Source organism: Lycorma delicatula, chromosome 7 (genome assembly GCF_047948215.1).
Source record: "Lycorma delicatula isolate Av1 chromosome 7, ASM4794821v1, whole genome shotgun sequence".
Lineage (NCBI taxonomy): Eukaryota > Metazoa > Arthropoda > Insecta > Hemiptera > Fulgoridae > Lycorma > Lycorma delicatula.
In genome coordinates, this window is record NC_134461.1 from 8,191,454 (window position 1) to 8,205,044 (window position 13,591).

General features: G+C 33.3%; 1 protein-coding gene across 3 annotated transcripts in view; it reads left to right on the forward strand.

Annotated features, from left to right (window-relative positions):
- The window catches only part of LOC142327334 (BTB/POZ domain-containing protein 7), a 59,776-nt gene that overhangs the window by 27,608 nt on the left and 18,577 nt on the right, over positions 1–13,591 (forward strand). For all 3 annotated transcript variants that reach the window (XM_075370279.1, XM_075370278.1, XM_075370280.1), the window contains exons 10-12: positions 634–799; positions 1,056–1,206; positions 11,929–12,085. In XM_075370279.1, coding sequence (XP_075226394.1) covers positions 634–799; positions 1,056–1,206; positions 11,929–12,085 — 474 coding nt within the window. The remainder of the gene's footprint in view (positions 1–633; positions 800–1,055; positions 1,207–11,928; positions 12,086–13,591) is intronic.

Sequence of the window (13,591 nt, forward strand, 5' to 3'; positions counted from 1 at the left end):
ACAATACCTTTTTGTTCTAAAGCCTATTAAATCAAAATAAATTATTAATTGAATTATATAATTTATATAATGAATTGTTAAAGGTTTATAATTTATTTCAGTGAATATTTTATTAAATTATTATTTGCCGTGATGAGAAAATAGTAAATATGAATGATGATATCCTATCAATAAATGCGTTTCATTTTTTTTTCCAGTAATAATAAGTGCTCATAATATTTATTGATTCATACTTTACTGTCATTTTATGATAAAAATAGTTTAATACAAACAATAATAAACACTTATGTATATTCAAATTGTTTCAAAAAAGGGTGAAATGGTAAATTTGCCTTATTAAAGAAATAAAAAACTGTTCGGTTTGATTAAAAAGTGTTAGTTTGTTACATTTCATGTAGTGAAGTGCTTGTTGCTATGTAATAAAATGAACTTGTTTAATGAATGTGAGTTGAGTTTAGAGATTTATAAACAGAATAATAGAACTATTACGCTACAAAGCTGGCCTTTACGATTCAATAAATGTCTGTGTATATGCTTTGGAAGGGGCAGTCAATGTATTCATAAATTATTAATAATTTTTTTTGAAATGTTAAGTTATTAGTTGTCGGATTAAATTGTTTTTATTCATTTTAGAACCAAATCTTTTGAGTCATACTGCACATTCGGTAGCTCGTAAAGGAGTCAAAAAACGAGATTTGAGTGATGTTGAATTGAGGGAAATATTATCCGAACTACTACCTTTAGTTAGGATGGATCATGTTGCACCTGCAAATTCAGAAACTTTAGCACAAGCTATCAGGTAATTATGTTTTAAAAAATTAGTGAATACGATTATGCTGTTATTTATTGAAATCAAAAGCCATGTGAATTAGTAATAGTTGTAATACAAGAGTGCAATTGTAAACTTTTATTTATGTAATGATGATAAATAATGATGATAAATCTTAAATAGAATTTATTTAGTTATTTTTTTATTTTTAAGAAAAAAATATCAATTTAAAGTAGGTGGTATTTTTCTTTTACCAGTGTTTATTTTTGGGATTTTCTTATTTTAGACGAGGCCTAGTATCAACACCTCCCAGCCATATGATTGGATCAGATCAAAGAGATTCCGTTCGATTAAATGCTTGGGTACGAACAGGACCAAACAATAATGGACTGTTTGTGCGACCACGTCTCTTCATGCCTTATTATGAAGAGATTAAGGTAAATCTTTAACCTAATTTTTTTTTTTGTTTCAATGAAGTACAACAAGATTGAGTTTGTTTTTCAGTAGGCATTTCTGTAGTAATTTCATTTTTACTATATGTTATAAATATATAACATATCCCTCCGTAAATCATGAGACCTTGCCGATGGTGAAGGGGCTTGAGTGCTCAGTGGTACAGATTAGCTGGACCAAAAGTGCAGCCATATCGGAGAGGTATCTGTTGAGAGCCAGACTAAGGAATGATTCCTGAAAGATGACTGCAGCTCTTTTAATAGTTGTTAGGAGCATAGGTCAGGAGGACTTAAACGGCCTTATCAACATCACTCAATCTTCTGAGTATTGCGCATGTGAAAGCAATGGAAAACTACAGCTGCTTTTTTTCCATGAAAATGTAGCTCTCTGCATTTTCATGTAAAAAAGATGGAGACGCCTTCCTTGGTAAAATATTCCAGAGGTGAACTAGTCCCCTGTTCAGATCTCTGAGTGGGGACTACTAAGGAAAAGATCACCGGAAAATTAAAAAATAACATTCTTAAAGAGTTGGAGTATGGAATGTTAGAAGTCTAAAAAAGGTTGGTAGGTTAGAAAATTTAAAGAGGGAAATGGTTAGGTTAAATGTAGAGGAATTAGTGGGTTGGGAGGGAAGAAGAAAAAGACTTTTGGTCAGGTAATTTTAGAATAATTAACTCTGCGTCAATTAAAGGATAGGCAGGAGTAGGTTTCATAATTAACAAGAATATAGGGAAGAAATAGAGTATTTCAAAAACCTTAGCAATAGAATCATTGTAGTAAGTATAAAATCAAAACCTAAGCCAGCAACAATTGTTAACGAGGTAGAGTATGTATATGAAGAAATTGATAAAGAAATTAAAACATAAAAGGGGATGAAAATTTAATAATATTTGGAGATTGGAATGCAAGCACTAGATAAGGCAAGAAAGAAAATATTATGGGTGAATACAGGCTGGGCAAAAGGAATAAAAGAGGGGACAGACTTACTAAGTTTTGCATAAAGTATAATTTAGTAATTGACAACTCCAGTTCAAAAATCGTATCAGATAGGTTGTTATATCATGGTTAAACAAGGATTTAGAAATCAACTCGTTGACTGCAAAGCATATCCAGGAGCAGACAGCAGACATTGATATCTACCATAATTTAGTGATAATGAAATGTAGATTAGGGTTTAAAAACCTGAAGAAAAGGTGTCAGATGAATCGGTGGAATTGAGAGAAGCTTGAGGAAGAGGAAGTAAAGATTTTTGAGGAGGACATCGCAAGAGGTGTAAGTAAAAAAGGTAAGGTAGAAAATGTAGAAGAAGATTGGGAGAATGTTAAAAAGGAAATTCTTAAATCAGCAGAAGGGAACTTAGGCAGAACAAAAAGAACTGGTAGAAGAGCTTGGATATCAGAGGATATATTGCAGCTGATGAACAAAAGTAGAAAGTATAAGAATGCTAATTTTGTGGTACATATATTAAAATCTAATGTGTTAAATGAAGAAGTTACACCAATTTATAATACAAAAGAAAAGGTCGATAGGTTGGTGGAATATAGTGAAGAGTTATACGAAGGAAATGAATTAGAAACTGGTGTTACAGAGAAAGTTGAAGAGGATGAAATGCAAGATACAATACTGAAATTTTAATTTAATAGAGCATTAAAGAAACTGAATGGTAGAAAGGCTCCTGGGATAGACAGGATACCTACAGAATTACAATTTAGTGCAGGTGAAGAAGCGATAGGTAGATTTTACAAACTGGTGTGTAATATTTACGAAGTTTCATCAGACCTTCAAAAAGAGTGTTATTGTCATGATACCAAAGGAAGCAGGATCAGAAAAATGTGAAGAATGCAGAACAATTTTTTTTTTTTTTGTCTTCAGTCATTTGACTGGTTTGATGCAGCTCTCCAAGATTCCCTATCTAGTGCTAGTTGTTTCATTTCAGTATACCCTCTACATCCTACATCCCTAACAATTTGTTTTACATAATCCAAACGTGGCCTGCTTACACAATTTTTCCCTTCTACCTGTCCTTCCAATATTAAAGCGACTATTCCAGGATGCCTTAGTATGTGGCCTATAAGTCTGTCTCTTCTTTTAACTATATTTTTCCAAATGCTTCTTTTTTCATCTATTTGTCGCAATACCTCTTTATTTGTCACTTTATCCACCCATCTGATTTTTAACATTCTCCTATTGCACCACATTTCAAAAGCTTCTAATCTTTTCTTCTCAGATACTCCGATTATCCAAGTTTCACTTCCATATAAAGCGACACTCCAAGCATATACTTTCAAAAATCTTTTCCTGACATTTAAATTAATTTTTGATGTAAACAAATTATATTTCTTACTGAAGGCTTGTTTCGCTTGTGCTATTTGGCATTTTATATCGCTCCTGCTTCGTCCATCTTTAGTAATTCTACTTCCCAAATAACAAAATTCTTCTACCTCCATAATCTTTTCTCCTCCTATTTTCACATTCAGTGGTCCATCTTTGTTATTTCTACAACATTTCATTACTTTTGTTTTCTTCTTGATTATTTTCATGCGATAGTTCTTGCGTAGGACTTCATCTATGCCGTTCATTGTTTCTTCTAAATGCTTTTTATTCACGGCTAGAATTACTATATCATCAGCAAATCGTAGCATCTTTATCTTTTCACCTTGTACTGTTACTCCGAATCTAAATTGTTCTTTAACAGCTAGATCCATGTAAAGATTAAAAAGTAGCGGAGATAGGGAACATCCTTGTCGGACTCCCTTTCTTATTACGGCTTCTTTGTTATGTTCTTCAATTATTACTGTTGCTGTTTGGTTCCTGTACATGTTAGCAATTGTTCTTCTATCTCTGTATTTGAACCCTAACTTTTTTAAAATGCTGAACATTTTATTCCAGTCTACGTTATCGAATGCCTTTTCTAGGTCTATAAACGCCAAATATGTTGGTTTGTTTTTCTTTAATCTTCCTTCTACTATTAATCTGAGGCCTAAAATTGCTTCCCTTGTCCCTATACTTTTCCTGAAACTAAATTGATCTTCTCCTAACACTTCTTCCGCTCTCCTCTCAATTCTTCTGTATAGAATTCTAGTTAAGATTTTTGATGCATGACTAGTTAAACTAATTGTTCTGTATTCTTCACATTTATCTGCCCCTGCTTTCTTTGGTATCATGACTATAACACTTTTTTTGAAGTCTGACGGAAATTCCCCTTTTTCATAAATATTACACACCAGTTTGTATAATCTATCAATCGCTTCTACACCTGCACTGAGCAGTAATTCTACAGGTATTCCGTCTATTCCAGGAGCCTTTCTGCCATTTAAATCTTTTAATGCTCTCTTAAATTCAGATCTCAGTATTGTTTCTCCCATTTCATCCTCCTCAACTTCCTCTTCTTTCTCTATAACATCATTTTCTAATTCATTTCCTCCGTATAACTCTTCAATATATTCCACCCATCTATCGACTTTACCTTTCGTATTATATGTTGGTGTACCATCTTTGTTTAACACATTATTAGATTTTAATTTATGTACCCCGAAATTTTCCTTAACTTTCCTGTATGCTCCGTCTATTTTACTAATGTTCATTTCTCTTTCCACTTCTGAACACTTTTCTTTAATCCACTCTTCTTTCGCCAGTTTGCACTTCCTGTTTATAGCATTTCTTAATTGCCGATAGTTCCTTTTACTTTCTTCATCACTAGCATTCTTATATTTTCTACGTTCATCCATCAGCTGCAATATATCATCTGAAACCCAAGGTTTTCTACCAGTTCTCTTTATTCCGCCTAAGTTTGCTTCTGCTGATTTAAGAATTTCCTTTTTAACATTCTCCCATTCTTCTTCTACATTTTTTACCTTATCTTTTTTACTAAGACCTCTTTCGATGTCCTCCTCAAAAATCTTCTTTACCTCCTCTTCCTCAAGCTTCTCTCAATTCCACCGATTCATCTGACACCTTTTCTTCAGGTTTTTAAACCCCAATCTACATTTCATTATCACCAAATTATGGTCGCTATCAATGTCTGCTCCAGGGTAAGTTTTGCAGTCAACGAGTTGATTTCTAAATCTTTGCTTAACCATGATATAATCTATCTGATACATTGCAGTATCGCCTGACTTTTTCCAAGTGTATATTCTTCTATTATGATTTTTAAATTGGGTGTTGGAAATTACTAAATTATATTTTGTGCAAAACTCTATAAGTCGCTCCCCCCTCTTTCATTCCTTTTGCCCAGCCCGTATTCACCCACTATATTTCCTTCCTTGCCTTTTCCAATGCTTGCATTCCAATCTCCAACTATTATTAAATTTTCATCTTCTTTTACGTGTTTAATTGCTTCATCAATCTCTTCGTATACACATTCTACCTCATCATCATCATGGGCGCTTGTAGGCATATAGACGTTAACAATCGTTGTCAGTTTAGTTTTTGATTTTATCCTTATTACAATGACTCTATCGCTATGTGTCTTGAAATACTCCACTCTCCTCCCTATCTTCTTGTTCATCACGAAACCTACTCCTGCCTGCCCATCATTTGACGCTGAGTTAATTACTCAAAAGTCGCCTTCCTCTTCCCACCGAACATCACTAATTCCTACTATATCCACGTTTGCCCTATCCATTTCCCTTTTTAAGTTTTCTACCCTACTAACCTTTTTTAAGCTTCTAACATTCCACGCTCCGACTCGTAAAATGTTATTTTTTACTTTTCTGGTGACCCCTTCCTTAGTAGTCCCCACCCGGAGATCCGAACGGGGGACTATTTTACCTCTGGAATATTTTACCAAGGAAGGCGCCTCCATTATTGCTTTTGAAAATGCAGAGAGCCATATTTTCTAGGAAAAAAAAAAACAGCTGTAGTTTTCCATTGCTTTCAGCTGCGCAGTACTCAGAGGACTGAGTGATGTTGATATGGCCGTTTAAGTCATTGTGACTCACGCCCCTAACAACTACTGAAAGAGCTGCTGCTCTCTTTCAGGAATCATTCCTTAGTCTGGCTCTCAACAGATACCTCTCCGATATGGTTGCACCTTCGGTCCAGCTACTCTGTATCCCTGAGCATTCAAGCTCCCTCATCAACGGCAAGGTCTCATGAGTCATATAGCAGGAGGAGGACAGAACAATTAACTTAACTATTCACGCACCAAAAATTTTAATTGTATTTCTGTTGAAATAGAAATAGAAGAACAATTGCTAACATGTACAGGAACCAAACAGCAACAGTAATAATTGAAGAACATAACAAAGAAGCCGTAATAAGAAAGGGAGTCCGACAAGGATGTTCCCTATCTCCGCTACTTTTTAATCTTTACATGGATCTAGCTGTTAAAGAACAATTTAGATTCGGAGTAACAGTACAAGGTGAAAAGATAAAGATGCTACGATTTGCTGATGATATAGTAATTCTAGCCGTGAATAAAAAGCATTTAGAAGAAACAATGAACGGCATAGATGAAGTCCTACGCAAGAACTATCGCATGAAAATAATCAAGAAGAAAACAAAAGTAATGAAATGTTGTAGAAATAACAAAGATGGACCACTGAATGTGAAAATAGGAGGAGAAAAGATTATGGAGGTAGAAGAATTTTGTTATTTGGGAAGTAGAATTACTAAAGATGGACGAAGCAGGAGCGATATAAAATGCCAAATAGCACAAGCGAAACAAGCCTTCAGTAAGAAATATAATTTGCTTACATCAAAAATTAATTTAAATGTCAGGAAAAGATTTTTGAAAGTATATGCTTGGAGTGTCGCTTTATATGGAAGTGAAACTTGGATAATCGGAGTATCTGAGAAGAAAAGATTAGAAGCTTTTGAAATGTGGTGCAATAGGAGAATGTTAAAAATCAGATGGGTGGATAAAGTGACAAATAAAGAGGTATTGCGACAAATAGATGAAAAAAGAAGCATTTGGAAAAATATAGTTAAAAGAAGAGACAGACTTATAGGCCACATACTAAGGCATCCTGGAATAGTCGCTTTAATATTGGAAGGACAGGTAGAAGGGAAAAATTGTGTAAGCAGGCCACGTTTGGATTATGTAAAACAAATTGTTAGGGATGTAGGATGTAGAGGGTATACTGAAATGAAACAACTAGCACTAGATAGGGAATCTTGGAGAGCTGCATCAAACCAGTCAAATGACTGAAGACAAAAAAAAAAAATTGTTCTGCATTCTTCACATTTTTCTGATCCTGCTTCCTTTGGTATCATGACAATAACACTCTTTTTGAAGGTCTGATGAAACTTCGTAAATATTACACACCAGTTTGTAAAATCTACCTATCGCTTCTTCACCTGCACTAAATTGTAATTCTGTAGGTATCCTGTCTATCCCAGGAGCCTTTCTACCATTCAGTTTCTTTAATGCTCTATTAAATTAAAATTTCAGTATTGTATCTTGCATTTCATCCTCTTCAACTTTCTCTGTAACACCAGTTTCTAATTCATTTCCTTCGTATAACTCTTCACTATATTCCACCAACCTATCGACCTTTTCTTTTGTATTATAAATTGGTGTAACTTCTTCATTTAACACATTAGATTTTAATATATGTACCACAAAATTAGCATTCTTATACTTTCTACTTTTGTTCATCAGCTGCAATATATCCTCTGATATCCAAGCTCTTCTACCAGTTCTTTTTGTTCTGCCTAAGTTCCCTTCTGCTGATTTAAGAATTTCCTTTTTAACATTCTCCCAATCTTCTTCTACATTTTCTACCTTACCTTTTTTACTTACACCTCTTGCGATGTCCTCCTCAAAAATCTTTACTTCCTCTTCCTCAAGCTTCTCTCAATTCCACCGATTCATCTGACACCTTTTCTTCAGGTTTTTAAACCCCAATCTACATTTCATTATCACCAAATTATGGTCGCTATCAATGTCTGCTCCAGGGTAAGTTTTGCAGTCAACGAGTTGATTTCTAAATCTTTGCTTAACCATGATATAATCTATCTGATACATTGCAGTATCGCCTGACTTTTTCCAAGTGTATATTCTTCTATTATGATTTTTAAATTGGGTGTTGGAAATTACTAAATTATATTTTGTGCAAAACTCTATAAGTCGCTCCCCCCTCTTTCATTCCTTTTGCCCAGCCCGTATTCACCCACTATATTTCCTTCCTTGCCTTTTCCAATGCTTGCATTCCAATCTCCAACTATTATTAAATTTTCATCTTCTTTTACGTGTTTAATTGCTTCATCAATCTCTTCGTATACACATTCTACCTCATCATCATCATGGGCGCTTGTAGGCATATAGACGTTAACAATCGTTGTCAGTTTAGTTTTTGATTTTATCCTTATTACAATGACTCTATCGCTATGTGTCTTGAAATACTCCACTCTCCTCCCTATCTTCTTGTTCATCACGAAACCTACTCCTGCCTGCCCATCATTTGACGCTGAGTTAATTACTCAAAAGTCGCCTTCCTCTTCCCACCGAACATCACTAATTCCTACTATATCCACGTTTGCCCTATCCATTTCCCTTTTTAAGTTTTCTACCCTACTAACCTTTTTTAAGCTTCTAACATTCCACGCTCCGACTCGTAAAATGTTATTTTTTACTTTTCTGGTGACCACTTCCTTAGTAGTCCCCACCCGGAGATCCGAACGGGGGACTATTTTACCTCTGGAATATTTTACCAAGGAAGGCGCCTCCATTATTGCTTTTGAAAATGCAGAGAGCCATATTTTCTAGGAAAAAAAAAAACAGCTGTAGTTTTCCATTGCTTTCAGCTGCGCAGTACTCAGAGGACTGAGTGATGTTGATATGGCCGTTTAAGTCATTGTGACTCACGCCCCTAACAACTACTGAAAGAGCTGCTGCTCTCTTTCAGGAATCATTCCTTAGTCTGGCTCTCAACAGATACCTCTCCGATATGGTTGCACCTTCGGTCCAGCTACTCTGTATCCCTGAGCATTCAAGCTCCCTCATCAACGGCAAGGTCTCATGAGTCATATAGCAGGAGGAGGACAGAACAATTAACTTAACTATTCACGCACCAAAAATTTTAATTAGATTTCTGTACAGAAGAATTGAGAGGAGAGTGGAAGAAGTGTTAGGAGAAGACCAATTTGGTTTCAGGAAAATTATAGGGAAGCAATTTTAGTGCTCAGATTAATTATAGAAGGAAGTTCAAAGAAAACAAACCAACAAACATGGGTTTTATAGACTTAGAAAAGGCATTCAATAACGTAGACTAGTATAAAATCTTCAGCATTTTAAAAAGTTTAGGGTTCAAGTATAGAGATAGAAGAACAATTGCTAACATTTACAGAAACCAAACTACAACAGTAATAATGAAAGAGCATAAGAAAGAAGCAGTAATAAAAAAGGGAGTGTGACAAGGATGTTCCCTATCCCCGTTATTTTTTAATCTTTACATAGCAGTTAATGATGTTAAAGAACAATTTAGATCTGGATCCTTTATCAAGGTGAAAAGATAAAGATCCTACAATTTTCTGATGGAATACTAATTCTAGCCAAGTGTAAAAAAGATATAGAAGAAACAATGAATGCCAAGGATGAAGTCCTATGCAAGAACTACTGCATGAAAATAAACAAGAACAAAACAAAAGTAATGAAATATTGTAGAAATAATATTGATGGATCACTGAATATAAAAATAGGAAGAGAAAAGATTATGGAGGTAGAAGAATTTTGTTGTTTAGAAAGTAGAATTACTAAAGTTGGAAGAAGCAGGAGCAATTTAAAATGCCGAGTAGCACAGGTGAAACAGCCTATCAGTCAGAAATATAATTTGCTTACATCAAAAATTAATTTAAACTTCTGGAAAACGTTTCTGAAAGTATATATTTGGAATGTAGCTTTATTTGGAAGTGAAACTTGACGATTGGAGTACCTGAGAAAGTATTTGAAGCTTTTGAAATGTAATGCTATAGGAGAATTTCAAAAATGAGGTGGGTGGATAAAGTGACAAATGAAGTAAATGTAAATGGATAAGTTAAACTCCCCATATCAATTCCAAGAATATATGTTTGCAGGATCTTGCATCTTCAGTTTGTATTTAATTTTATAATTACATTAAAAAAATTGTTTTTATAATTTATGAATTTTGAATTTGTTGCTGGAATCATTTCAGTACTGGACAGCAGAATTTACATATTCGTCCATAATATTTTTAAAATTTATAAAACAGCAACAAATTCAAAATTATAGAAACGGTTTATTTCAGTGTAATTTATGGAATTAAATACCAACTGAAGATGTGGGATCACACAAAAATCTATTCTTGCAATTAATATGGTTCGTTTAACTTGTTTACTGTAATTTTGTGGTTTAAATTTCATTTAATATTAAATTGTATTATTGCAATGGTCAATATGTTAATAAATTATTTTAACTTAAAAAAAAAAAAAAGTTGTTATATGTCATAAATTTGGAAGGAAATTTTAGTTATATTATTAATTACTAAAAAAAAAAAAAAAAAAAAAAACAGTTGGAAATGTAACATTTAAATTAAAAAAATCTTGAAATTTTTCATTGACAGGTAGTGCAAGTTCTAAAAACACACATCTTAATCATTAAAAGATCATCCCTTCCACATTGCTGTAATGTAAAATATTTATGAAGTTAGCTTACTATGTAATGCACAGTGATGTGTAATGCTTTAATTATGTGTTTCAGCTACCCCTTATATAAGATTGACTACAAGCAAAAATTGTAACTATATTTTCCATAAATCTGAAATTTTTTTTCTATCTGAAGTAAAATAGAATATCATCATCAAAAGTTTTAAAAAATATGAATAATGGATAAAATGCCACCAGTTATAGCCATTTTATTAAAGCGATTCTCATAAATATCCAAGACCTACGGTAATGGAAATAGTTTGCTTTTGTATTTTACCTCAAACTGATTGAAAAAATAAATATTAATTATAATAGATAAACTTTTATAGTAAAAATGATTTTGCACCAAACATTACTGTCATTAGCCGCCAAATTTTCAAAATTTACTCATTAACATTTAGATTTTCTCGATAAATTTAGATTCTAAGATATACTATCATTTTTTGCTTTGGGGAAATTTATACGCTGTATACTTCTTCCAGTTACTAACTTGAATAATTTTAGATACGTTAATATCAAGTAAATGGTATTAAGACGTAGTTACTTTCTCATTACTAGAACAACGTATAAAAAGAAAGTAAGCTAGCTCTTTGATCTCATCAATTCCTAGGAAATTGTCTAGAAAGAAACTGAATCCTTAGACACTTCTGCAAATTTTCAACAAGTTTCATTAAAAAAGCAGCTTCCCTACTACCAGAAGATGCTGGTGCGACGTATAAGTGGAACAGGGTGATCGACCTGGTTCCCATAATGTTTGCTAAAAAAAGAAGGAATAAAGGATAAGATAAGAGAGGGAACAGGAAGAGGATGGTCAACCGTAGAACACTGCCTTTGATCGGGATGTTTACAATCATGTCTGAGACTAACTTATCGGGAGATTTCTAACTTGCATATTGTGAGAAGGTGATAAAAAAATCTTATTAATCAAAAATTATGTTTTTTTTAATTTTATTTATTGACCTCTTCGACTGCAGGATGTCCAGTTACAGCTATCCTTCTTTCGATTTTTGGCAATGATGAGATCTAAGTTTCTAGTGTTGAAAAGTGCAAAATATGACTTGTTTTTTACACATCCATTTTTGTGTTTTATTGATGATCAGGCGATGTTGGAGGACCAGCTGGTGCAGGAGGTTGAACTTTTACGTATGAGAAGAGCTAGATATATACCGGATATACCGGACACATTATACATGGTTGAAGATAAGCCCAGACCCTTAGGTCCTGCTGGTGTTGATGTACTAGCAGCAGCGATACCAGGTCAGTTGTTTTTCTTTTTTTAGTAACTTTTTTTATTTTAATAACTATATTAACTTATCAGTTAGATGTGCTTGGAAATGTTATAATTTCTAATGTATAATAGAATTATAGTATATATTAGAAAAAGTGAAAATAAGGTGTAGGCTTTAGGCAAACAAGTGTGTAATTTTTCAGCCGGTCAGAACACCTTATATCATGTACCCTGATTGTTTAATTTTAAAAAAGCAAGCTAGTTAGCTGTGACTCATTGAAAAAAAAGTGTAAATATCACATCAGTAGACTTTATAGATATACAACTAAATAAAAAAATTTGTACATTCCAATGAAATATGTGGTAATTTAAGATGTATATTTACACATATATAAACTTTTGTCCACAGTAAAGACCAAACTGGAAAAAGTATCTGAATATAATACTGTGCTTTCATCTATTATGGTGTTGTTTATTAAAGTCATGTGACAAAGAGTGTTATGTTAGCAGTATATATGCCACATTTATATAAATTACTTGCGTACATAAGTATTTTTTGGATAATTCTTGGTCAACCAAACCTGCAGCTAACAACTTGAACACATTTTACTGTTGCGAGGTAAAATTTCTTTCTTGTAAGTTCACTATTTTAAAATTATACTCAAGTGTTTTCCTCCTTTGATGTTTTGTTGAGAGGACACAAACATCAAACAAAACATCTCAACAAAACATCAAAGGATGTTTTGAGATGTTTGAGGATGTTTGTGTTGAGAGGACACAAACTGGAGGAAACACTTTCTTTACCATCCTGACCTTGGACCATCTGATTTTCACATGTTTAGTCCCATAAAGATGACCTTGCAAAGTAGCAATATCGTTTCCATCACTAAAATTTCAGAAGAAATTTGAACTTATGAAGTTTTGTCTTGGCTTTGATTGAAAACTGAACATGTATATCCCATTGTAATAAAATTTATACGGTTGTTCCTGATAGATGAACAAAAGAAAAGTTTGTCTGTGGTAGCAAGGTTGTATTGTTTTTCTTCTTTTTTTTGAAAGCAGTCATTCATCCTTTGAACTTTAATAGTCAGTAAAGACATTTTTTTACCAGTAATGCAACATTTGAGAGGCAGTAGAAAAGAAGCAGCAGGAAGGATGAACCAACAGTTTGTGAATGCTGCATCATTACCATGCACTTGTACATTATGTTGTTACTTATCCAGCTTTTGTTCATCAATTCCCTATTCTCATTTAACTCTTGTAGATTATTTTTCTTATTTAAAAAAAATAACTCTACCTTGAAAGTTTGCTGTTTTCAAATAATATCAAATATGTAAGAAAATTCACTGTTGTTCATATGCACTATTCTACATACTGAATCTCAGGAAGCATTCAAACCATGTAAAAGCCATTGGAAATGGTGCATCGAATTTTGAAGGAGGTAAGACAAAATAATAGCTGATTGGGAATGATGTTAATGTCTCATAACTAATAAAATTAGCATTTATTTGTGTATACACCTATTTTTTTCTGTG